This window comes from Neofelis nebulosa, chromosome 18 (genome assembly GCF_028018385.1).
Source record: "Neofelis nebulosa isolate mNeoNeb1 chromosome 18, mNeoNeb1.pri, whole genome shotgun sequence".
Classification (NCBI taxonomy): Eukaryota; Metazoa; Chordata; class Mammalia; order Carnivora; family Felidae; genus Neofelis; species Neofelis nebulosa.
The window spans coordinates 37,863,535-37,889,286 of NC_080799.1; the positions used below are offsets into that span (position 1 = coordinate 37,863,535).

Consider the following 25,752-nt stretch of genomic DNA (forward strand, 5'->3'; position numbering starts at 1 on the left):
GTTACTTCGAAACGAAATCCTGTACTCATTAGGGACACTCCCCATCTCCCTACAGCCTAGGCAGCTGTCCAGCTTCTCTTTTTCAGATCTGCCCCTTCTGGGCCTTTGGTATAAATGGGATCCTGCATTGTGTGTGGTCTTTTGTGTCCAGCTTCTTGCACCGAGTATCTCATCTTCAAGGCCTTTCACGTTGTAGATGGGCCAGTGCTCCATCGAATGGGACCTCACCGTGATGTCTGTTGGAGCAAGAGGATGTGCGGGCTCCCATGATTCTGTCATCTGTAGTAGGTTTTATTTGATACGTTAAAAATTTTTTTTTCCTTTTAGGGTTTGGTTATTCTCCAGCGAGCGAGAGAGACAGAATACGAGTGGGGAGGGGCAGAAAAGGAGGGAGACCCAGAATCCCACGTGGGACTCTAACTCAGAGACCGTGAGCTCATGACCCGAGCCGAATCTGGACTCTTAACTGAGCCGCCCAGGCGCCCCTTATTCAGTATGTTTTAAGGGGACTTGGAACCTGTCTGTGGCTGTGTATGTGCTTCACTACTAAATGAATGAACCGGGTGGCGGAGGGTGGGGCTCTCGGTGTCATTTGAGGGTTCGGTCAGAGCAGCAGCGGAGATGAGGGGTTGGTTAGATTTTACCATGCACAACTGTGGGCGCCGCTGACCATCTGGTGACAAGGGATCTGGTGCTGGAGTCCATCGGGCGTGGGGTCTGAGGGGAGTTGAATGGGAAGCAGGGTGAGTGAGGCCGAGCTGGAACCACACCCCTGTGGGCCTCTCGCCGCTCCCAGGTGCCGCTCCCAGGTGCCGCTCCGGAAGGGCTCAGAAGGCCGAGAAACCCCCAGGCATGAAGGAATGTGGGCTCCTTGACTGCCGCCTTCCAGGTTGCCGGCATGGTGGCTCCCAGGTGGGAGCTCTGCAGCGTAGGGCTTGTGATTCCAGTTTCGCTAGCCCCGCACAGCGCACATCCCCCACTCGGTCTGGTCTTTGGACTCAAACTGTTTTTGTTGTCAGGATCCTGTTACGCTTTTTAAAGAGATGAAAACCCCCAAGAACTTTAAGTAAGTGGGTTGTGTCTGTCATCATGTGCCGTATTAGAAACGAAACCTATGGCCCGTCTTCGTTGCTCATTTAAGAATAACAAACCATTATGTGGCGACACGAATAACGTATGTTTTACAGGAAATAAATATTTCCCCAAACCGAACTCAATGAGGAATGGCATTAGTTTTACATCTTTACCAATGTCCTTATTGTCTGGCTTAACAGAAGGCAGCTGGGTTCTGTGCTCTCTCCGTTCTCTCAGCTTCTGCTTTCTGTCACTTGCTGCGGTGCATTGTGGCGGAAGCAGACAAGCCAGGCTCACAGAGGCGTCTAGTCAACACAGGGGCAGTAGGTCAACAGTCTGTTCAGATAGTCGTAGCAGTTCTTTGGTACCACACCCAGCTTTGGTAGCTTTTCAAAGTTGACTGCACTGTGCCGGTTCGAAACCCTGCAGGTCGCTTTTCTGTTACATTAGAATTCACGGTTCTGTCTTGTACTTTGAATGGAGCTGTTCTGTGCCATTCGGTGCTCATTTGGAAAATATTGATTCACTCAGTTGTCCAGGTCTTGTAAATGGTGACCCATTTCATTGTGCAGCTGCATTTTAAACCATTGAGCGTAGGGGCGTCCGGGTGGCTTAGTCAGTTAAGCGTCCGACTTCGGCTCGGGTTGTGATCTTGCGGTTCATGACTTTAAGCCCCGCGTCGGACTCCGTGCTGACAGCTCAGAGCCTGGAGCCTGCTTCAGACTCTGTCTCCCTCTCTGCCCTTCCCCTGCTCACACTCTGTCTCTGTTTTTCTCTCTCTCAAGGATAAACATTAAAAGATTAAAAAAAACAAACAAACATTGAGGGGTGCGCCCGGGTGGCTCAGTCAGTTGAGCATCCGACTTCTGCTCGGGTCATGATCTCGCTTGATGGGTTCAAGCCCCACGTTGGGCTGTGTGCTGACAGTCTGGAGCCTGCTTTGGATTCTGTGTCTCCCCCTCTCTCTGCCCCTCTCCCGCTCATGCTCTGTCTCTCTCTATTTCAAAAATAAACATTAAAAAAATAAATAAAACATTGAGTGTAAATGCATAAAATAACTCATTCATGTTTTATGCCCTTGTGCCTTGCTGTTACCTAATTGGGAACAAGGTTGTCCTTAAGAGTTCTAGGAAGCTCATCCAGACAAAGAGGGCGGTGGCTTTTTGTTGTGTATGAAAAGTCTTAATACTTTTCGGCGGAGTGGGTGAAGAAGGTTGGGTGGTAACTAGGGTGGCTGGGTGGCCGCTGTGTGCGCATGAGCTAATGCCATGGGGCAGGAGCAGGCAGGAGTGGGTGTCCCTGCCCCCCCAGCCCCTCACGCGATGTGGAAGCACCCTGACTGGGGAGTGGACTCCAGAACAGCTTTCCCCCTACTTAAAGGTGTATACAAGATGATGCTGTTATGATCAACAACAGATTTCGTGAGCGTTCAACGAGGGAGGGCTTAAGCCAAAAACAACTTGTGATTTTGATTATTTTCCTTCCTAGTCATAATGGCGACCATTCCACTTGTTAATATTTATTGTTTGTATCTCCCTCCCCCCACTTCCTCCAGTTTCCAGTAGCTTGTGTGGAACAGAGCTTGTGTGGAATTCTTGGGGAAATCAGTCTGGATTTAAACATTGCTCGTAAAACGGCACACCTTGTTAAATGTGCTTTCAGTTTATTGGCGCATAGTTTGTGCGTGTTAGGAAACCAGTGTTTCGGTCGATACTTTCTTTCACTTCTGTTCTGACCTCCCGCTTCCCTGGTTCCTTGCCACCTGCAGCTCCCTCTCCCCCAAGAAGAATAAATTTTGATGCAAACAATGGTGTACTGCTTTGTCGAAGACCATCTGAAGGTCTTGGGGCAAAGAAGGTTTAGACTCTCCATCTTTTCTATAAAATCTTTTACTTCTCTCTTCCCTAAGAGTTAAGAGATCTGAAACCATACATCAAGGGAGTATTTAAAGAGTCAGTAAATTATTTCTTCTCTCTGCCCTGCAGGTGATTTTTTTCCCTTTTGGTTTTTTAAGTTACTGTAAAGTAAGGTTGACTTGGGGAGGGGATTCTGCGAATTTAACAGCTGTATAGATTTGTGTCACCACTGCCACAATCAACATGCACAACAGTTCACTCACTGCATGACCCCCCCCTCAAGTATTTCCTGTGCAGTCCCATCTTCCACTTGATGGGACCCCTGGCAACCACTGTTGTGTCCTCCGTCCCCTGGGGGTTCGTCATTTTGCAGATCTCATGTAAACGGAATCGCACAACATGTAACCTTTTAGACTGGCTTCTTTCTTCAGGGTGTAGCATCTGGGTTCGGTGTGTCAGTGCTTCATTTCTTTTTATTGCCGAGCAGTCTTCCTTCCGGTGTATGGACGTACCACTGTTTATCCGTCCTCCCACTGCAGGACATCTGCATTGCCTCCAGTTATGTTTGGCAGTTATGAATGAAGACACTCTAAATATTAGTGGCAGGTTTCGTGTGGACATGAGTTTTCCTTTGTCTAGAGTAAGGCGCAGAGTTGTTGGGCCATATGGCACAGTATGCTTAACCTTACAGAAGCTCTTACCCAGACTGCTTGCCATCCTGCATCCCATGCCAGTGTACGAGAGAGCCAGCTGACCCACGTCCTTGTCGGCACTTGATATTGTCGGTGTTTTAGGTTTTAGTCATCCTAATGGCAGTAGTATCTCACTGTGGTGTTTTTTTTTTTTTTTTTTAAATGTTTATTTATTATTGAGAGACAGAGAGACACAGAGCGTGAGCAGGGGAGGGGTAGAGAGAGGGGGAAACAGAATCTGAAGTAGGCTCCAGGCTCTGAGCTGTCAGCACAGAGCCTGATGCGGGGCTTGAACTCACAAACTGCGAGATCATGACCTGAGCCGAAGTCGGTCGCTCAACCGAGCCACCCAGGCGCCCTTCTCACTGTGGTTTTAATTTGCACACACCTAAGAGCTGACGGTCAAACAACTTTCCACGTGTTTATTTGCCATCCCTACACCCTGTTGGAAGTGTGTGTTCAAGTACGGGGTTGTTTTACTCCAGTCAAATGTTGAGAGCTCTTTGTGTATTTGGGACACAAGTCCTTTGTCAGAGAGGCAACTTGCACATGCATTTTCTCCTAATCCGTAGCTGTCTTTTCTCTTAATGGTATCTTTCTGGAGCAAAACTTAGTTTTAGTGAAGTCTTATTTGTTGAAATGTTCTTTTATGAATTCTTTGCCCCACACTGTGTGTTTTCTTCTTAAAGCCTTACATTGTTAAATTTTATAATTGTATCTAAGGTCCATTATGAGTTAATTTTTGTGTAAGGTGTGGGGTTGAGGTTCCTTGTTTTAGCCTGTGGACGTCCAGTTGTTCCTTTACCATTTGTTGTAAATAAAGACTATCCCTTTTCCGTGGTCACCTTTCTCAAAAATAGTTAACATTTGTGTGGGGGTCTGTTTCTGGACTCCCCAGTTGCATGCATCTGTGTGCTCATCTCTTTGCTAATACAACACTATGATTACTTTGCTTGTCGTATTGATTACTGAAGCTTTAGAGTGAGTCGAATCAGGTGTAATTTCTCGGACTGTGTTCTTTCCAAAATGGTTTTATTGTCTGTATTCATCTTTCCATGAAAACTTTTTACTTGTCTGTAAGTATAAAAAAAATCCTTTTGGGATTTTGATTGAAATTGTGTTCAAACACAAAGACAGATTTGTGGAAAACTGACATCTTGAGTAGGAGTCTTTCAGTCCACGAACATGGTATGCCTCCGGTTCTAATGATCTTACCTCTTGGAAGTCCAGTTTTCCCAGGGGATGTTTCTTGTGCATAGCAGATGGTCAAGGTCTACACTGGTTTGTAGACTGAAGTGTCCCCCTTCCCCCCCACCTTTTTAAACAAAACCAGAATTCCTTCGTTATTCTCTGAGAAACTAGTCTTCCTCTCATGAATTTATTTATTTATTTAGTTTTTAGAGAGAGAGCTGGGGAGGGACAGAGAGCGAGGGACACAGAGAATCCCAAGCAGGCCCCATGCGGGGCTCAAAGTGATGAACCATGAGATCATGACCTGAGCCAAAATTAAGAGGCAGATCCTTAACCAACTGAGCCAACCAGGCACCACCCTCCACCCCCCACCCCCGAAATCAAACAATTTCTGTGGCCACTAGTGTTTTATTTTATTTTTAAAAAAAAATTTTTTTTTTTAATGTTTTTTATTTATTTTTGGGACAGAGAGAGACAGAGCATGAACGGGGGAGGGGCAGAGAGAGAGGGAGACACAGAATGGGAAACAGGCTCCAGGCTCCGAGCCATCAGCCCAGAGCCTGACGCGGGGCTCGAACTCACGGACCGCGAGATCGTGACCTGGCTGAAGTCGGACGCTTAACCGACTGCGCCACCCAGGCGCCCCAGCCACTAGTGTTTTAAAAGGTCTTGGATTTGTCTGTTTATTGATAGTCTTGATGGGTCCCCTCAAAAGGAAGATGAGAAGAAGGTGTGGTGAATGGTGGTCGGCCTGCATCAATGTGTAAAAGAAATCAAACAATTTAGTCTTCTGTTCTAGGTTGCTGTTTTTTGCTTATTAACTTATTATTATTTCTTAACATTTGCTCTGCACTCAACATGGGACTTAAATTAATGACCCCGAGATTAAGAGTCACATGCTCAACCAACTGAGCCAGCCAGGTGCCCTTCTTAAGTTGCTGTTGGTGGTTTTATTCAAATAAATGAACCCATTTGAAATTGGTTGTGTTTGACTGCTTTTTAAAAGTTTTAATTAGCACAATCAAGAGTTTGCTCTCCCCGTGTCTGAACTCATCCTCAGCCCCTAGACTGCCTTCTTTGTAACCAGTTCTTCAGGAAAACCCACACATTTAAGGAGATGCTGCCATTCGCCACGGTGTAAAGAGAACTTTCAGGACTCCATTCCCTCCTGACTCCACGTGTGCAACTAGTGTGTCATCTTTTTCCTTCTCTGGTGTGTTTTCTAAGGACTCTTGGACTGGTGTCCTGCCTTAGGAAGTATTTGGGTTGTACCTTTTGCACCATGGTTTGCTTTGCTCTGTGTGTGTGTGTGTGTGTGTGTGTGTGTGTGTTGCACGCGCCTCTTGTGTTTTTACTTTTGGATGAGGTAGTGCATTTCTCGGAACCATTCAAATGACACGGAAGCCAGAAGGCAAGGAGAAAGTGCCTGATTCCGTGGAAGTAACTGTGCACATAGCGTGTGGTGGGTCTTCTGTCCCAGGTAACACACACAGCCTTACTCATTGTGTAAGGACATCCTGGTGACCCACTCGGTGATTCGTCTCTTGGTGGGCATCTCCCCTCGTGACCATTTTACTTTCCTTAAACCTACATGAATGTAGAGCGGACTTCACACGTCAGTCAGTTTTGTAGATCACTGAACATTTAAAACACCAAAATGTTGCATATTCATTTTAGAGGAATGCTGCAGGAAGCCGAACAGTTCCGCTCCAGCTGGTGTGGCTCAGTTGTTCACTGTGCACGCCATTGACCCTGCGTAGCCTCAGAGACCATTGCGATTTCTGGAACTGTTTTGTCCCCACACAGAATGGCCCGTTTCTGTTAAGATCTTGTCTCTGTCTTTTGCATCCAGCTTTATCGAGCTTTAATTCGCCCTGTAGGTCATTCATTCACTGCACGCAGCTCAGTGGCTTTTAGTGTATTTACAGTTGTGCACCATCACCACGGTCCGTTTGGGAAGATTCTGACACCACACAAGCCCCTGCACTCCTGAGCTGCGACCCCTCCAACCTCCCCATCTCCCCAGCTCCGGGCGAGCGCTGATCACCGTTCTGTAGATTTACCTGTTCTGGACACTTCATAAAAATAGAGCCATTAACTTCTCTGTGAAAAATGGTGCTTCAGTGTAAAGCCTATGCTTGTGGAGATCTTTGGGCATGGATGCTAGTTTTCTTTGGAATGGGTTCCTAGGAATGACATTTGAGTAAAAGGGTATTTGGCATTTTGGTTTGAATAAATACAGCCCCTAGGTCGGATAGTTGACAGCCTTTTGACCCCACTCGTTTTGTGAGACCCACAGCATCAAGGGGGCATTTCCAGTATTTTTCACTGTTAAGCTGTTAGATGGAAATGGTATCATGTTAGTGAGGGAAGTCGAGCATGTTTATTAATCGTTTGTAGTTTATAGGAATTTCTCCTCTGTGGTAGTTGGATTGATTGTTCTTGATTTTTAGGAACTGTGTGTGTATTCTGGCTGTTAATCCTTTGGCCGTCGTGTGATGCAGATACTTCCTGCCTCTGTCCTGTGGCTTCCATGAGGCTGGGTCTCTGCTGGGACTCACCTTTTCTTTCCCACCAGTGGTCTGTGCTATACAAGTTAGTAGTTAGTGCCGCAGCTCTAAGCTCTTCGGTGGTGCAGATCGCGGGCCCCTCTCCGCGCCAGCCAGTATGCACGCCGGCCGGCAGAATGTGGGACGTGACTGGCAGTTAGGGCCATCCTCTAGGGAAAGGATGGTTTTTACATAATCACGCTAACCTGGAGGTCCCAAACAAATATTTTTATTTAAGGTACACGAATTTATATGTGGCCGTCTTTGGGGCTTTTATTTTCATACTCCTAATTTAAATCAGGATTCAGAGTGTGAAGCTAACTGTCAGGTCTCAACACAGCGGGTCTGCTCTGAACCTTCAGGCTCTGTGACTTACAAGCTGTGCGGGCACTGGCCTTGGCCCCTGCGGTGGCCCGCCAACGGCAGAGGACCAAAGCAGGCCCTGGTTAGTAGGCCAGGACCGTGATCTGGAAATGGGCTCCCGGCCAGCCTCATGGGGGATGGGTGTAGCCACATTGTGTATAAAATCAGAAAAGTAATGAAAGCCGAGCACTTTGGAGTGGTGGTATTGATTCGGCCATGGTTTCATTGTTAACGATACCTCCAGCCTGGCAGGCTAGCCCCAAGGGGCAAGCTAGTAAAAACCAGTAACAAAACAAAACCCCCTCTTCCGCATCCATCCTCGGTGGCTTGGCAGAGGAACTTCTGACGGAAATAAGGAGCTTCTGACGGTCATGGGACCGACAGTCTCGACTCCGCGGCAGCAGACCTGGCCTGAGCAGTGGGCTGAGTAGCAGGAACCGACAGGCTGCGCAGCAGGGAACATAGGAGAAAGAAATTCAGAGTCCTTATCGGAGCCTTCAGGGCCCTCCATGGCCTTGGCCCTGCCTTCCTTCTCCGTGGCCCACTGCCCTTGACCCTGTTCGCTGAATCCAGAAGAGTGTGCTTCTTTAGGATGTCTGACAGCCCGGCTCCTTTTCGTTCCGTGGTCTTTACCCACGTGTCATCCCTTCCTCCAAGGCTGATGGTCCCGCGGCTCCATCCCTGTACTCTGTTTCCCCCTCTGTTGGAATTCTTCCCTCTTGTCTGCTCCCACAAGAAAGGAGCGCCAGGAGACCGGGGTGGGGGTGGGGGACTTATCTCTGTGCTCCCTCCAAGGCCCAACCCAGCGCTTGGCACATATGAGATACTTGATAAGCAGGTTGGCTCACTGGGTGCTGGCTCCACCCAGCCCCCCCAGAAATGGATGCCCTTACCTCTCGAGCTCTTCCTGCTCTTCCTGCGTTCAGCAAAGAAGTAATTAAAACATTGTCTTAGTTAGTAGTTACTGTAATTGCAGGCACACAGGGCCTGCCTGTGTTCTAGGGAGAGATGTTGAGTCCTGGGTAATGTCATGATAATGGGTTAGAAAGGATCTTTTTGGGGGCACCTGGGTGACCCAGTTTGTTAAGCTTCCACCTTCGGCTCAGGTCATGACCTCACGGTTTGTGAGTTCGAGCCCCATGTCAGGCTCTGTGCTGACAGCTCAGAGCCTGGAACCTGCTTTGGAGTCTGTGTCTCCCTCTCTCTGCCCCTTCCCTGCTCTCTCGATGTCTGTATCTGTCTCTGTCTGTCTCTCAGAAACAGACATTAAAAAAAAAGAAAGAAAGAAAGGATCTTTTTGAAGCACAGTTGAAGTTTTCCAACTAGGACCGCATTCAGAAACTGCCTTAATTTTGTATTTTTTTAAAAAAATTGTTAACGGTTATTTATTTTTGAGAGAGACAGAGCGCCAGCAGGGGAGGGGCAGAGAGAGAAGGACACACGGAATCTGAAGCAGGCTCCAGGCTCTGAGCTGTCAGCACAGAGCCTGACGCGGGGCTCGAACCCATGAACCGTGAGATCATGACCTGAGCCACCAAGTCAGATGCTTAACCCACTGAGCCACCCAGGCGCCCTGGAAACTGCTTCTGAGAGGCTTCCCTTTCCTCCCCAGGCACAGAGAGTGACAGGAAAGCATCTGTGTTTCTCACAGCCCCCAGGCATGTGGTCTTTGTAACTGGGGAGGTGAGCATAGTCAACAGCCAGTGTTCCTGGTCAGTACCCGCCTCGTTCCACTCAGTGGCTGTGGGGGGGGGGGGGGGGGTTTCCCTTTAGAAATCACTGAGTCCTGGAATAGAGGAGGCCAGTTGCAGCTGCAGAGTTATTGGGGCCCACCGTCCTCACCTTTACTGTCTCCTTGGTTGATTGCCACCCCCTTGTGACCTCCGGGTTCTGTTCAAGGCCTGGAGATGGTCCATGGTTCTGCCTGAGGCCCAGCCTTGCCTTAGAAGAATCCTCCACAGGGCCTGGCATTGACTCCACAGCAGCTGAGGCTTCCCGCGGTGCTGCGTGTTTGCCCGGACTCTTAGGCAGGTCTTAGGGGTTCTGGTTTCTTAGGGAGTATGCCATCTCACCGTGGCCTGTGAGTCCCTGATTCCGGGGATGTCCTTGGAGCACCCGCCTCCCCAGCCCCTACACGGGGGGGCTGTTTGGGACTGCCCACCCCCACCCCCACTTGCTGGATCCCACAGATGAGTCACCTGCTCTGTCTCCCTGTATAGCCAGCCTTCAGCGGCTGCACTCTCTGTCTCAGTCGTGCTGAGTGCATCCTCTGTGTCTCCCTGTTGAGTTATCAGCTGTCATTTTGCTCCTCCGGGTGAACTTAGAGCTAGGTTCTGTACGTTAGGATTCATGCTGTGGACCAGGACGTCAAGATGTCAATTGTAGTTGAATTCTGCAAAGCAAGAGTGAAGGAGCTGTGTCTGAGTTGGAAGAGCTCTCCGGAACAGCGTGTGAGCGTAGTGCAGGACGCAGGTGTTCTGATGTATCGCTGGGCATTAATTGGCAGCGTTGTGGGTCTTGGTGTGTCCGTGTGTCTGGTGGACACACAGACCTACGCGTGTCTTAGGGAAAGTGAACAGGAGTAGGATTAATGTGTTACTAATTGCCATTGGAAAGAGCTTGGATAATGACTTGGGGGGAGGGGTCCCACAAGTTTGAGAAAGACTACCTGGTGTTAAATTGTAGCCCAACAAAAGTCACAGTACAGATTGTCGCACCATTCAATGGCAAAAAACAAAACCCGACTGGAGGCAGTCCTTGTCAGGGAATGGTTGAATAAATCGTGATATGGTATGGTGCTATTCAGAATTAAATTAATACGCATATTTATGTGCACCGACTTGGGGTAGCTCTAGTTTATTCGTGCCCTGTGAATACCATTTTGTGTTCAGAAGAATTTCACGTATGTTGTTGCACTTGCATGTATATGAACCTTGAGGAAACCTGGAAGGGGGCGCATGAAACAGTGGCTTCCTTCATGTTAGGAGTGGAGTGGAGGAGTCCTTATTTGCCTGTCTGCATCCTGTACTGCTTGCCTTGGTGCTGTTAGCATTTCATTCTTTGAAACCCAAAAGTAAAAGTAAATAATAGAACCAGGACCTGCACAAAAATGTTTATAGCAGCTTTATTTCCAATAGCCTCAAATTGGAAACAACCCAGCTGTTTGCAGGTCAGATGGTATGTCCCTGCCGTGGAATCCTACTCAGCGATGTAAAGAAACCAGTTGGTGACCTGAGTCACAAGGGAATTATGCTGAGTGACAGAAGATGTTCCAAAAGGTTGTATCCCACGTCCATTTATGTGACATTCTTGAAATGACAAAAATATGGGGATGGAGATTAGTAGGTGTTGCCGGGGGGTTGTGGGAGGGGGGGTACACACTGGGAGCTGGGTGTGGCCATGAAAGGGCAATCCAAGGGTCCTTGTGTGGGACCCATTCACTGTCTTGACTCATGGACACGTAGACCTACTTGTGTCTTACAACTGCAAGTGAACAGGAACAGGATTAGCATGTTGCTTCAGCACCAGTGTCCTGGTTGTGAATTACATAGTGCTATGATTTTGCAAAATGGTACCAGGGGAAACTGGGTAAAGGGAATTGGATCTTTATTCTTTCTTTTTATTTTATTTTTTTTTATCAAAGAAAATTTTTTTTAACTTTTAGTGTTTGTTTTGGGGGGAGAGAAAGAGACAGAGAGTGAGTGCGGGGAGAGGCGGGGGAGGGGTGGGGGGGCGGAGGCAGGCACAGAATCTAAAGCAGGCTCCAGGCTCTGAGCTGTCATCACAGAACCTGATGTGGGCTTGAACCCACGAACTGTGAGATCATGAAACTTTTAACTGACTGAGCCACCCAGGCACTCCTAAAAAAAATTTTTTTTAATGTTTGTTTTTTGTGTGTGTGTGTGTGTGTGTGAGGGAGAGCACGATCCAGTGTGAGTGGGCAAGGGGCAGATAGAGGGAGACAGGATTGGAAGCTGGCTCCCTAGCTGACAGGAGAGAGCCCAGTGCGGAACTTGAACTCACGAACCATGAGATCATGATCTGAGCCAAAGTTGGCCGTTTAAATGACTGAGCCACCCAGGTGCCCTGGATCTCTCTTATTTTTACAGTAATTGTGACTCTGTAATTTCACAGTATGTTTAATAAGGAATGAAATCAGCCTGATCTGATAGAAATTTGCAGGAGTACGGGTCATGTTGAGAGTAGGCACTTAAAAAAACCACATAAAGAAATTCAGCCTTGGGGCGCCTGGGTGGCTCAGTCGGTTAAGCGGCCGACTTCAGCTCAGGTCATGATCTCGCGGTCTGTGAGGGCTGTGAGTTCGAGCCCCGCGTCGGACTCTGTGCTGACGGCTCAGAGCCTGGATCCTGTTTCGGATTCTGTGTCTCCCTCTCTCTGACCCTCCCCCGTTCATGCTCTGTCTCTCTCTGTCTCAAAAATAAATAAATGTTAAAAAAAAAAAAAAATTAAAAAAAAAAAAAAAAAGAAATTCAGCCTTTCCATAGCGTTGTCTTACTTTATTCAGGACCTCTTCCTTCTTTATTTCTTCTTGACTGGTGCCTCTGGGCTCATTTGGGGGCTCCAATGAACTTTTAGTTTGTCTAAGGGGTGAGCATTTCTCCTTGAGGACAGACCACGTGGGCAGACTCAGTCTTGAGGAGGAAAAGCAGAGAATGCAGACAGGGTTCCCCTAGCAGCGGTGCCCCTCACATCCAGCTGTAACCCGAAGCCAGTGGGTCCATGTTAAAGAGGACTTGTGGTCTTCACCTGAGAATGTTTGCTCTGGGCCCACATTTATTTATGTATTTTGAGGGAGGGAGAGTGTGCATGTGCGGGCATGGGAGAGGGGGCCGAGGGAGAGGCCGAGAGAATCTTAAGCAGGCTCCACCTTCAGCGAGGAGCCCATCTTGGGGCCACGATGACCATGACCTGAGCCAAAATCAGGGGTCGGACGCTCAACCGTCAGAGCCACCCAGGCGCCCTTGCATCAAACTTTAGATCCTGTTTCTTCTGCTGGTCCTGCCCCAGCACTGACCCAAGCTCCCTTCCAGGCTACCTTTTTCTATCTTTAATTGTGTGAGAATCTCTGGCATGCTGGTGTGGATGCTTCATGCTGAAATTTCCCGCATATATCTTTAATATCAGTTACATTCCTTGCTTCTTAGGCTTACGGGTCTTCTCTTTTGTCTATTTTCTCTCTCTCTCTCTCTCTCTCTTTTTTAATGTTTATTTATTTTTGAGAGGGAGAGACCGACAGAATCCGAAACAGGCTCCAGGCTCTGAGTTGTCAGCACAGAGCCTGATGTGTCACTTCACCTCACGTACCGTGAGATCATGACCTGAGCCAAAGTCAGACACCCAACTGAGTGAGCCACCCAGGCACCCCCGTTTTGTCTATTTTCAAGTGAACTTTTAATTTTGGATTAATTTTAGATTTACAGGAAAGATGTAGTTTGTGTACGGTGTGCCCATGTCAGCAACTAAGGAACTAGTAACCAAACTCCAGACTTCCTTTTTTCCCATTAACACCCGCTTTTTGTTTCTGGACCTCATTACCTTTTGGGAGTGATTCTCTAAATTGATGAGGTTTCTTGAATATGTTCCTTGTCCGACACCCAAGAATTGGGGGGGGGGGGGAGGGGCTTTGAAAAAAAGAATGTTGAGGTAGAGTTCCTAGAGATTCTATGCATCACTCTGATGTGGATGAGAGAACCGTCCTGGCTCCAGCCCCAGCAGACTCTGCTGCTGAGCCATGCGGACATGGCGGGGAACCACAAGCTTGGACGAGAAGGTGACTTGGGAGTTCAGATGGGGATCTTTAGATGCTGATGGATTTCTAGAACCAGTAGTACCAATGTTTCTAAACTGTCCTTCTGAAGTACATTGGGGATTGCTAATTAAGAAATCATTGTGCAGAAAGATACCCGTGTTCTCATTTACCGTGATAACCTCTGCTTCAGTAACAATCTTTAAAATGGGTTCAGGGTCTGGAGAGGAGATGAGGGGAGGCGGACTAAGCCGAAACCAGATGGCTTTTGCCTTGGAATTCCAAGTGAACCAGTGGGCCCGGAGTTGAGAGCGTGTGCTCTGCGTTGGCACTCCATATATTCTGGCCTCTTAACTGTGCTGTGGTTTTGCTCACTGGGTTGTAATCACTAGTTGAAAAGTTTGAGGGGGAATCTGGGGCCTGAGCGGAGACTGAATCGGAGGTGTGGCTCCATCTTTGTGGCTGACGCACCACCTGGTGGCAATACACACCTCTTAGTTGGAAGGCTCTGGGGTCTTACTGAGGTGGTTCTCTGCCCCCCCCCCCCCCTTTTGGGGAGAGGCTTGAGTAATTTCTGTGAGGTGACAGAAAATGTCAAAAACGACAAATTGAAATTCTGCTTTGTCTGTTACTTCATCCAGGAGCGAGATTGAGATGCTGAGTTAGCACCACATCATTTCCATAGCAATCGGCCAGTGTTCTTTGTCGAGCCATCCTGTGTTATGACCTCACAAGTGGAAGTCTGTGGGAAGGGACGCAGGGTACAAGCATGGCCTCCTCAGTAACAGGAGGAGATACATAGGGTTCGTAACCAGCCAAGCTAGCCTTCTGTGTGTTTCTAGTCTTTAGAAAAGGCATTTTGTGCCCCTTCTTATACATATTAAAATGTATGTACATGTATATGTATAAATTGTGCCTTGGGTGCTTACCACAGGGTTTGTCATAGCCAGGTTAACCAGTCACAAGTAATGGAAATGATCTTTGATTGTATTTGAGTCTCAAAAATACATTTTCAAATGATAACTCCTCTTCCGCACCCCACCGCACCCCTACAGATATTTGGCACATTAGGGAACTTTTGTCTTTCTATTTGAGGCATTCCATATTGTCATTGGTGCTTGCCACATGTCCCCAATGTTATTTGAGACCACGTCTGTCAAAAAATTAGTGCTGTAGTTCATGTTTGGCCAAATGAGAGTTGACACATAAGGGAAAATTCCAATTAGATGGTATCTAAAATTCAGGAACAGGATCACTTTATATGTGGTGATAAATAGATACACACCCCAATCTTAAACTTCTTTGATGATAATGAAAGCAGACTTAGTATTTAAGATAATTCTGGAAGCCTAGTATAGAGTTTTTGTGGGCTTCGGCTGCTTTCATCGTTGAATTCAGGTCCAGGGATTTACTGTGTCTTAATTAAATTTTTAATCCTCTTGCTGAACTAGCTCATTTATGAGGAGCTTTTTTTAACTGGATATATTCAGTCCCTTAGGAGCTAGACTTGAGTTGTCAACTTTTTCTACTAAGGCCCCATGGCACTTGGTTGGGAGCTTCACGGGGCCTGTCGTTGGTCAAGTTTCTCCTATACATGGTGGACCAACCAGGGACTTTTTGTCATTTCACAGCCACTGGCTTAGACTAGCATCTCCATGCTTTTGGAGGGTGGAAAAGAGCAAGTGGGTCAGCCCAGCACGAATGTGTAACTTGGTGTGTAAAAAGGTGAGGTGTACTGCTCAGGAGAACCCGGTTCAAAAGTAGAACTCTATTTTCTTTGCCTTTAGGGGCCTATGGCAGAGAAATCCCATCTTACTAACACTAGGATGGGATCCCTTGTTTATAGATTACTAGCCTTTCATCAGTTGTCGCATTGTAGTTAATCCTGCTTCTGCAAAACTGTGACCCGATTTATTTATCTTCCCACACTGTACATACAGTAAAGTGCTGTGGAGGTAAGCCATAGATCTTTTGACTTGGTCTTGATTTTTATCATTGCCATAACTTCTGGTGAGAAATACTCTATTTCAAGTCACAAAACCCTTAAAGATACCTTGTTTCAGCTATAATCTGAATTCGCTTGGATGTCAGAATCTTTGGCATTATTGGGGCGCCTGGGTGGCTCAGTCGGTTGAGGGTCCGACTTCGGCTCGGGTCATAATCTCCCAGTTTTTGAGTTCGAGCCCTGCGTCGGTGGTCTCTGTGCTGACATCTCAGAGCCTGGAGCCTGCTTCAGATTCTGTGTCTCCCTCTCTCTCTCTGACCCTCCCCGTTCATGCTTTGTCTCTCTCTGTCTCAAAAATAAATAAAATTTTTTCTAAAAAAGTAAAAGAAAAAAAAGAATCTTTGGGATTATGAATCAGTTGTCGAATTCCATGACCTACAGTAGTGCAGACTGCTTATATTTACACATCACCCTAGTTTTTAGGTGTGATGCTCTGTTTTGTATACAGAGATGATTTGTTTGTGCTTTTGTGCATTAAAAATCTTATTTTAGGGACGCCTGGGTGGCTCATTTGGTGAAGAGGCCGACTTTGGCTCAGGTCATGATCTCACAGTTCATGAGTTCGAGCCCCGCATCGGGGTCTGTGCTGACAGTTCGGAGCCTGGGGCCTGCTTGGGATTCTGTGTCTCTCTCTCTGTCTGCCCCTCCCTGTTTGTGCTTTGTCTGTCTCTCTCTCTCTCTCAAAAATAAATAAACATTAAAAACATAAGGCACTTGTAGTGGGACAGGTTTTGAAACAAGGAACTGAATTAAAATAGCAGGCATACGTGGAGCAAGTTACTGTGAGATAGTGCGTTCGTGTGATGTGTGTGTGTGTGTGTGTGTGTACATCCCACTGCTGCTCCTCCTGCAGGACCTCTAGTTGTGTGTTTGTGTGTCCTTCCAGTGTTTGTCATGGAAGGGGAAATGAGAATTTATCCGTTCTTATTCCAACAGACTGTCTCTTTTGTAACCGAGGTTGTGTGTGGTAAGATTTATTGCTTGGTATCTTAAAATTTTTTTTTTAACTTAACATAGCTTAGAGAACTTTACATTTAGGTACATTGAGAACCTTTAAAAGAAAACTGCTGTATAATATTCTGTCGGTAGAATGTGCCAGAATTTATTTCATAGGCCTTCATAGGGGTTTTTCCTCATAAAATATTTTTAATGATGGTTAGATGTTAATTTAGGAGGATAAATGTGGGATGAAAGACGTTTCAAAGTACCTGGTTTTTCATGTTGATTTTTTTTTTTTTAATTTTTTTTTTCCAACGTTTTTTTATTTTTATTTTTGGGACAGAGAGAGACAGAGCATGAACGGGGGAGGGGCAGAGAGAGAGGGAGACACAGAATCGGAAACAGGCTCCAGGCTCCGAGCCATCTGCCCAGAGCCTGACGCGGGGCTCGAACTCACGGACCGGACCGCGAGATCGTGACCTGGCTGAAGTCGGACACTTAACCGACTGTGCCACCCAGGCGCCCCTCATGTTGATTTTTAAGCACAAATGTTTTAAGAGTTTTTAGACTTTGAGGTAATTATAAGCAAGAGCAAACAAGAATTTGTCCTTCTCCCCCACCCATCCCAGGTTTTTGTCAGGGTGTGGTGGTCGAGACCAGTTTAAAAATGTGTATGTGTTTGTTTTTAAAAATACCTTTAGCACAATTAATTGAAGTGTATATATATTGATAGTTAAAGAATATCAGGATTGAAGTGATACAGATTTGGGTGGTAATATCAGTCTCTTGGCCTCCAAGGATTTTGAAGGTGTGCTTTGAGATGTGTAAGGGGAAAAGCATGGTTTATATCCAGAGATTCTTTGACGGATGTAATCGGATAGTTGGGGGTTTGGGAGAGTGTCTAGAGGGGAATGGCGAGGGTGCTGTCCGTGGTGCTGAATCATACTGCCCGCTGATGGGGGAGACATGTCGCAAGACTAGGACACACTTAAGTAGCGCTTTTCAAAACCACATCTCCTGTTTGTAGCTGAGACTGCTAATTTCGATCAGAACGTGTACAGGCAACATATGGGGGCCCGCATTAGTTGCAGTGACATGACATGTGGAGGATGGAGAGGGTTTACACATGGTGTATGACCCTTTTGGCCAGTGGAGGCTATTTAAATCCCAAATCTTGACATAGTGTTTTTTTTTTTTTTTTTTTTTTAAATTTTTTTTTAATGTTTTTTATTTATTTTTGGGACAGACAGAGACAGAGCATGAACGGGGGAGGGGCAGAGAGAGAGGGAGACACAGAATCGGAAACAGGCTCCAGGCTCCGAGCCATCAGCCCAGAGCCTGACGCGGGGCTCGAACTCACGGACCGCGAGATCGTGACCTGGCTGAAGTCGGACGCTTAACCGACTGCGCCACCCAGGCGCCCCTGTTTTTTTTTCTTTTAAGACAAGGACGTATGTCAAAGTAAGAAGATTGTGCATAAATAGTGATGAGAGTGTTACATTTGGCCTTTACAAACCCTATATTTGCCCCTCCTTGCTTCGAAGTTTTGCATCCGTGCCTTTGATTATGTGTAAATGTTTGTCAAGCCAGATTTCAGCAAGCATTTAGAATGACAAAACTTTTTTATGTATTTCTCAATCCCTTCCAGACTCTTTATAAATGCCAGTCCTTCTAGGGACCCCCTTTCACACACCCTCTACCCCCTCCCCCAACTTCCAGTCCCTCCATTTCTGGTTTTTGTGTGGATTTGTAGTTTTTAATTATTACAGTAACTGCCCTGTGACACTTTGAGAGACACAATTTGATGTTTTAAAGCGTTGACATGTGGTAGAACATTCTAATGCACACTGCTGTGTATATATTTAGTAAGCTCAACAGTTTTCTCTGGGGTTGAGTTTTAATGAGTATGAAGGCTATTTCAACATAGTGCAAATGGAACAAATGTGGTATAGTGATTACATCCCATTCAGCATTTTGAAAACAACCAAAATTCATATTTATTTAGTAAACATACTAGTAAATACCTTTTGGGTTAGAGTATGTTTATTATGGCACACTTGGAACATACTAGTGACTGACAATCATCACAGGTACAAATGTGTTTTTATTTAATCCAAGATTTGAGGGTAAAAACCATGGAATTTCTTTGTTTTCTTTAAAGCTGGAGATACAGATGATCCACCAAGAATTACTCAAAACCCTGTTATCAACGGGAATGTAGCCATGAGTGATGGGCACAACAACACAGAGGAAGATATGGAGGATGGTGAGTACCTGTGGTTTGTTTACTTGCAATGGGCAGAAACACAACCGGATGTGCTATAGAGTGCTTCCTTGAGTACCTGTGAGTTTCTTAGGAGTAGCTAGTTTTCAGGAGGTTTGTATCTGAGGAAAATTGAGGAACCTGTTTTGGTTTTGAATTTTAAGACTGCCTACAAATTTCAGGGTAAGTTGGTTCTCCTCAGCCCAGGAGAGAAGGTTTCAGTACAGAAGTTTGTGATAGATGGGTATTTACTCAGGCTTGCCATTTCCCCACCACCGTTAGTGCTCAGAACAAGTGTATCTTAGTGTACCTTACTCCTTTCCTTTTTGTTTGCAGCAAGATACTTCTAGACATTGGAACTTGGCTTTCCATTGCATTCTTACTGTAGTGTGTATATCAGTTGTCTGTAGCCGAAAATCCCTCCCTACTCCCAATAGGTGTGAAAATCAGAATCCAGCTTTGGGCTTCATTCTCCCACACTAACTTTTGGTCTATATCCTCTATGCAAAAAGCGTTTGCCTATGTGTATGCATGGACATTTTGTGCCCAGGAAATCCATTTCTGTCAAGGCTATTTCTTCTTTATAATTTGTCAGATACGTGACCTATACTTTTATTTGCAAGGTCAAAATCATGAGACGGTAGCAGCCAGTAATCACTTTATGCAGTCCCTGGAATCTTGCAGTGTAATATGAAACCATGTTCTGTCAAAAGCATGTCCATCAATCCTCATGAGGGTTGTGTCCTTCCCAGGGGAGTAACGGGGCAGTTGAAAGAAACCGTCAGTCACGGGCTGCACCACCAGAAGGACTGCTGTTCAGACCTCCTGCCAAAAGTTCAGCCTCCATGAGAAACTGCAGCCGTAGTTGAGAGTTCTCTCACAGTGCGGTTTACCCCCTGGCAGCTGGCTGAGGCAATATCTGAGGAAGGTAAAGAGGCGTGGTCTGAACCCCGCTGCTTTGTTACCTGTGGAGTGCGCTTTCCACCGTAGATCAAGGGCAACGGTGTGGGTGTGGTCTCTTTGGTTGCTGGGCTCTTGGTTTAATTTCAGACACCTGAGATGCCAAAAGTGCTTCGGTGAGCGCAGTTGGGAAGGTGTGACCAGGCCAGATGTGCCAGGTGTGAGTTAGAGGTGGGTTCCAGTCACTTGCAGAGCAGTTACTGGCCCGCCCCAGGCAGCGAGCTCCCTGTCTAGTTCCACAGAGCAATTCCAAATGACTATTTCTGCGAGTGTTTTTGGGGAGGGCTTGGGAGGAGGTGCAGATGTAGATGAAGGGCAGGTTCTCAACCTTGGTGGCGCTGTTGCCTTTTTGGGCCGATCATTCTTTGTTGCGGGGCAGTCCTCTGTGTGATAGGATGCCAGTGCCATCCCACCCATAATCCTCGCTCCCCGTAGCCCCGACAACCAGAAACGGCTCTGCATTGCTAGATGTCTCCGGAAGTCCAGGTTGCCGGGTTGCCTCGGTCTCCACACCGTACATAAAACCCCTTTCCTTTTGAGGCAAATTTTACTACTAAATTAGTGGTAGTAAATAATGGTGCCAAACCGTAGAACCTAAAAGTAGAAATATTGCTGTGGTGAGTTACCACTTGGGAACATTACAGGAGAAAGCAGAGTGTGGTCTTCAGTTGCACGGCCTTCCCAGTTGGGGATTTGAGGTGTGTTTTGAAAGGTCCAGGCTAAGAGTGAAAAGATTGTATCTCTTTAATGGTAAAGAGCGGGAGGGAGATGGTTCTGGTTCTAGGAGTAGAATTAGTTTAGGGCAGCATTTTCCCAGTCGTGATAAGTGCTTTGAAACCCTCTTCTGCAGGACGTTAGCATGTGGTGAGAGGGGCTGAGTCCAGGAACTTTCAGGGGCGCTGGGCCAAGCAAGGGTCTGCATTGCCGAGGACCTCCGGACCGTCAGCACCCTAACATCTTTCTCCAGAAGATTTGCTAATGATTCCCCAAGACTGAACTTTAGAACCCCCTTTCCGGAATCTCCTTCTAACATCGTAAAGTGGGGCACACAATCTGGGAAACGCTGGATTAGAGTGATCTACTGGGCAGGGGGGGGGTTTCCTATATAAAAGTTCAGTGGCTGACAGCACAGATGGACAGGTGTTTGCTTGAGACAAAGAGCATTTAAAAATCCTGTTAGGGGCCCCTGGCTGGCTTAGCACAATGTTTAACACTTGATCTCGGGGTTGTGAGTTCGAGTCCCACGTTGGCTGTAGAGATTACTTCAAAAATAAAATCGTTTTTTTTTTTTTCTCCCCCCCCCCCCCGCCCAAATAAAATCTTAAAAAAAAAAAAATCATGTTAATGTGGAACTTGGACAAGAATTAGAATCATTTTCTCGTTACACCTACATATTCTACTTTGATTTTAGTTTCTTGCTTAGTTTTTTCCATAGATGACCGCAAGAAGTTTTAGAGCAAATATAGCCTCTGCAAATAGAGATTGTTGGTACCCGTGAAACAAAAGTAATTTCTGGGTATTAACTGGGACTTGGCAAAAAATGAAAAATTGAGGTTTGATAAGTTTACCGCAAGGGTGCCATTTGGGGACTCCGTAGGCCAGCCTTCTGATTTAAACAAAACAGAACAAAGTCCTGTACCTTCCTCTACCTTTTTCATGCAGTTGTACCCCAGGCCTCTGCCCTGTGAAGTTAAGGTTGGGGTACGAATGGGTGTGGTGGCCGCTTTGGTGACAGCCAGTGCTGCTGTGGGAGGCACGAGTGGAGGTGATGGCTTCCCAGGTTTTCGGGCTGAGGAGGTGTGATGACAGCAGGGAGCGGGAGCTTTGTCGTCCTGTCCTTGACAGTAAACGGAGATGCGCAGTAATGCATTAATGCGCTGGCGGCGGCATTGAGGCGGGTTACAAAGTCCCTGGACGAAAACTAATTCTGCAGGATGCGGGGCACCCTCCAGATTCCCAAGTGCACTGCTGTGAACATGTTTTTAATTTTTTTTTTTTATGTTTATTTCTGAGACAGAGACAGAGCATGAGCGGGAGAGGGGCATAGAGGGAGGGAGACACAGAATCAGAAGCAGGCTCCAGGCTCCTAGCTGTCCTCACAGAGCCCGACGTGGGGCTCGAACTCACGGACCGCGAGATCATGACCTGAGCCAAAGTCGGTCGCTCAACCGACTGAGCCACCCAGGCGCCCCATGTAAACATGTTTTTAATCGTGAAGTGATTATAGACACAGGGAAGTTGCAAAAATAGGACTTTTGAGTACTTTTCACCTGTCTTCTTGGGTGAAGACATTTAGGTCTCCTTTAATTCCTCATGGGACTGTCATCAGGCCAGGCCTTTCTGCCAGAGATGGGTTTCAAGTCTGCTCTACTCTTTTGTAGACCCCCCCCCCCGCCCTTATCTTTTGGTATATAATGTAGTTTTTCAATTCATTCAATTGGTTATGAAGAGTTGGGAACCACAGGGCAACATTTTTATTCTCATGAAGTCTCCTAGCATATTTCAGAAACAAGTCTGTCCTAAGGATATGCCTTGAATGCGAGGCGGAATCTCACATGGAGTGTATAAATGCACGTGTCAGCTGAGCTCTGTGAGGCAGGATGGCTGCAGGCACTGGCTCCTGGCTGCTCCTTCTGCCTCTGAAGGAAGGGCTTGCCATCTTGCAGTCTCAGTGCCATGCAGAGTTCTGGTTGGTTCTGTTGCGTATTTAAGATCAACTTCGAATTTGGGCTGAAGTTTGGGATGGAGAAGGCATTTATGATGCGTTTCCATTTTGTCTGTATAAAAATCTAATCCTATAATGGGTTGAATTGTTTCTGAAAACAAGGGAGTTACAAGAGAGGCAGGACTTTGTGAAGTTGAACTCTTTAGGTCCCATGAGTGTGTGCCCTCTGGTGACTTTTATTTGGCTGATTGCAGTTCTTTGGTCTCCACAAAGAGCCCAGTTTTATTGTGCTCTGCCTTACGGGGGGGGTATGCTAAACTTCAGAATATGGCATTTTACAAACCAGAGGCTAGGTCACTGTTCAGGGTGCACAGATCATGGGTACTGAAACCCACTGTGGTCATTTTGTAAAACACCTCAGATAAGATAAAACCACGTAATCTCAGCGAGCCTCAGTTTTCCTCATCTGTGAAGTGGGACTTCTAGAACCCCTGCCCTTGCCTATCTTGCAGGATTTAAGTGCTGCTCACATGTGATTTGTGTCTTGGAAATAGTGGCCCACGTCTTTCCTGCGCCATTCCAAGACATTAGAACACATTTCTTGGCTTTTTGGTACTTTGGTCCCTCAGAGGGATTAGGGTCATATCTGCCACCTCAAGAAGCTGGAGTAAGTACTGCATCTCTCAGACGCACACCCCCCCTGTTCAGCCGCTCTTCCTCCCAGAGAGCCTCTGCGGTCTGCTGAGCAGGGTTGTGTGTAGCAGAACAGTTGGGGATGAAGAGTGTGAAAAGAAGGTGTCAGTGCTAACTGTCGCATTTCCTCTTGGTTCTTATTTCTTTGGTAAAGAATACTACCCTCTCATGAGGATTGATGGACATGTTTTCTTAGGAACAAATTCAGACAGTCACAAACGCAAGCAGTCTCTGTACCCTGAGAAGTCTCTGTCCTGAGCGTTTGGTTGTCTTAGAAGTTAGGAGACAGAAGGGTGAAGGAAGGCGGCATGTTGTTCTTCTGAACATGCCCTTCCCCGAGCCCGAGAGTCTCCTCTTGTGCGTCAGGAGCCTGGGGGGCAAGGATGGCAAAATAGCCCCCGCTGCCACACCAGAAAAAGCCTTCCACGCACCTTTGATTCTTGCATACGCCAGTGGTGGCTTTTCACATCGTGGCCCTAATTCTCCTGCCAGCCTGTGAACTGTACCCCGTCTCCAACCAGATAGGCACCGAAAGTGAGAGAAAGCATTTAGAAGCTTGTATGGCAACTTGACCTTGCTGTGGCAGCTCTCTGATGTCTCGTAAAAGTGCCGGTCAGTAAGGGTGGCGGGGCAGCCTTGGGAGGCTGCCACTCCCCAAGAGTTTGAGAAGCACCATATAGACAGCAGTTGGGGGCGGGGGGCCGCAGATCTCCTGGCAGCCTGAGTCACTTGTAAATGAACAGTCACCATGGGCAAAGGGTGGAATTCTAAAGTGTGACTTGTAATTGAAAGTCTGCTAAGAGGCACTCTATCGATATATTGCTTTCTATTGGAGGAAACCTTCGTTCTGTACATGGCCTTCACGTCTTGTTGAGTAAATTGAACAATTTTTACCATTCGTGTTGAGAAGAATACCGGTTTCTTTCTCTATAAATTATTCCCCCTAGGGAGTCCAGGCTGGTATTTCACAGAAACTGTGAACTGATGATGTTAACGTTTGTTTGGGGCTAACTTCTCAGCAGTGTTGTCTCTAGAACAGCGGGAATGACTGTTCTGCCCCCTCGGGGCCTGGTGAGCCTGCGGGTGCAATGCCCCCTCCCCTTCCTTTCTCCAGACTTGACTCGGCCTGAGTCTGCCCTCCGCTTTTCCTCCGCGCGCCCTGACCTTGAGCAGCTGTCCCACAGCCGCCCCGGGCCTTCTCTGCAGAGCCTGTCCACTCACCAGGGAGGACTTGGCAATTTCGGGGCTCGAGGGTAGAGTAGACGTTCTTACAGGCCCAGCTCTGGAATCTAGGAGGGCAGGCAGGGGTGTGTCGGTAGCCCTCTGGGATTTGGATTTCATTCACACACAAATGGCGTGTCCCCTCCCTCTTCTAGGTGCCATGCTCTCATTTTCCCAAGAGTTAGGCTCTAGCAGTTAGGTCGCAGTTGTGCGGACGGCTCCCCGACGTGGTTGGTTGTCCCGCGCGGGTCCCACGGTTGTCGGCTGTCAGGTGTGGTCTCACGACGCCCGAGCCCTGTGACTGACACGGCCTTTTCTTGCAGACACGAGTTGGCGCTCCGAGGCAACCTTTCAGTTCACTGTCGAGCGCTTCAGCAGACTGAGTGAGTCGGTCCTTAGCCCTCCGTGTTTTGTGCGAAATCTGCCGTGGAAGATTATGGTGATGCCACGCTTTTATCCAGACAGACCACACCAAAAAAGCGTAGGATTCTTTCTCCAGTGCAATGCTGAATCTGATTCCACGTAAGACAGTTTAAATGATGCCATTACGAACCCACAAATAGTTATGCTCCGTGATTGGAGGCTCAGTCTGATCGGCCTCTTTGAGTTTAAAACTTTTGCCTTTCCTTGCTGCCTCTACATAGCCCTCTGATTTTACATTAGATGAAATACAATTCTCTCTTTAAAACTCAACGGTAGGTATTCTCTCCAAGCTAGAAAAGTATATGTTTTTCTTGCAAACAAGACACTGAGGTTCAGGTATTAGAATCTGCCAGCCCAGGGAACACGGAATCAGGGTCCATCTGGACTAGCTGACTACTGGATTACCAGGTTTCATTATTCTACCAGTAAGTGCCTGAGGGGAAAACTGTAGCTAAGGAACATTCCTCAGGTCTTGAGGCCTCGGCATTGTTGTGTTAACCAGCTCCTGTGTGTTATTCAGAGAGTTTGGATTAAAACATCCTTTGAGGGTTTTACCACATGGGCCTCCCCAGCTTATTTTAGAGAAACTGTTTTGTTCTTACAATTCTTAAAAAGAAATATGTAGTAAAATGTCTTCAAATTAGGAAAAGTGTTTATGGTCCCTTTATTCAGATGAAAACAAAGATCAGAGGCTTCACGTTTTCTACCTATTGATAGATCCTCAATAGCTTGGTTCTTCCCTTAATTAAAAACTGTCACCGGTCAGCGTATATCAGAAGCTTAGTTGACATTGTTTGAAAGGGTCCCAGATCACTTTGTCACTGTGTCCTTCTCCTCCCATATCGAGGAATCTGTGAGAAGGCTGCTTCCTTGGCCCACATCTGTCCAGGCTAGGCTCCCTGCCACCCCCAGATTGTCGCCCTTTAGACCTCTCAGTGAAAGCTGGTCCCCAGAGGGCCACAGGGCACTGGCCTTGGCTGCTCTGTCCGAGCTCCAGGGAACACAGTCCGTTACATTTTTCTTTTTTACGTGGATGTTTAAGAAGTGCCAGGCCAATTCTGTGCTGCAGCCAGGGCCTGTATATAGGTTAA

At 47.0% G+C, this 25,752-nt stretch overlaps 1 protein-coding gene and 1 long non-coding RNA gene across 4 annotated transcripts in view; one reads left to right on the plus strand and one right to left on the minus strand.

The window, feature by feature from the left end:
* USP7 (ubiquitin specific peptidase 7) overlaps positions 1-25,752 on the plus strand; it is a 66,322-nt gene that overhangs the window by 13,979 nt on the left and 26,591 nt on the right. Inside the window, exons 1-3 of one of the 3 annotated variants that reach the window (XM_058711633.1) lie at positions 13,400-13,516; positions 18,598-18,702; positions 24,562-24,760. In XM_058711633.1, the coding sequence (XP_058567616.1) occupies positions 13,423-13,516; positions 18,598-18,702; positions 24,562-24,760 (398 nt within the window). In that variant the 5' untranslated portion in view covers positions 13,400-13,422. Of the gene's footprint in view, positions 1-13,399; positions 13,517-18,597; positions 18,703-19,462; positions 19,628-24,561; positions 24,761-25,752 lie in introns of those variants that run through there. The other 2 variants (XM_058711632.1, XM_058711634.1) reach the window with 2 other exon arrangements.
* Positions 7,931-13,368, minus strand: LOC131501464 (uncharacterized). Its single transcript, XR_009256798.1, has 4 exons — positions 13,282-13,368; positions 9,924-10,117; positions 9,568-9,728; positions 7,931-8,170 (listed from the first exon to the last, which is right to left on the minus strand). It is a non-coding gene; the product is annotated as an uncharacterized LOC131501464 (long non-coding RNA).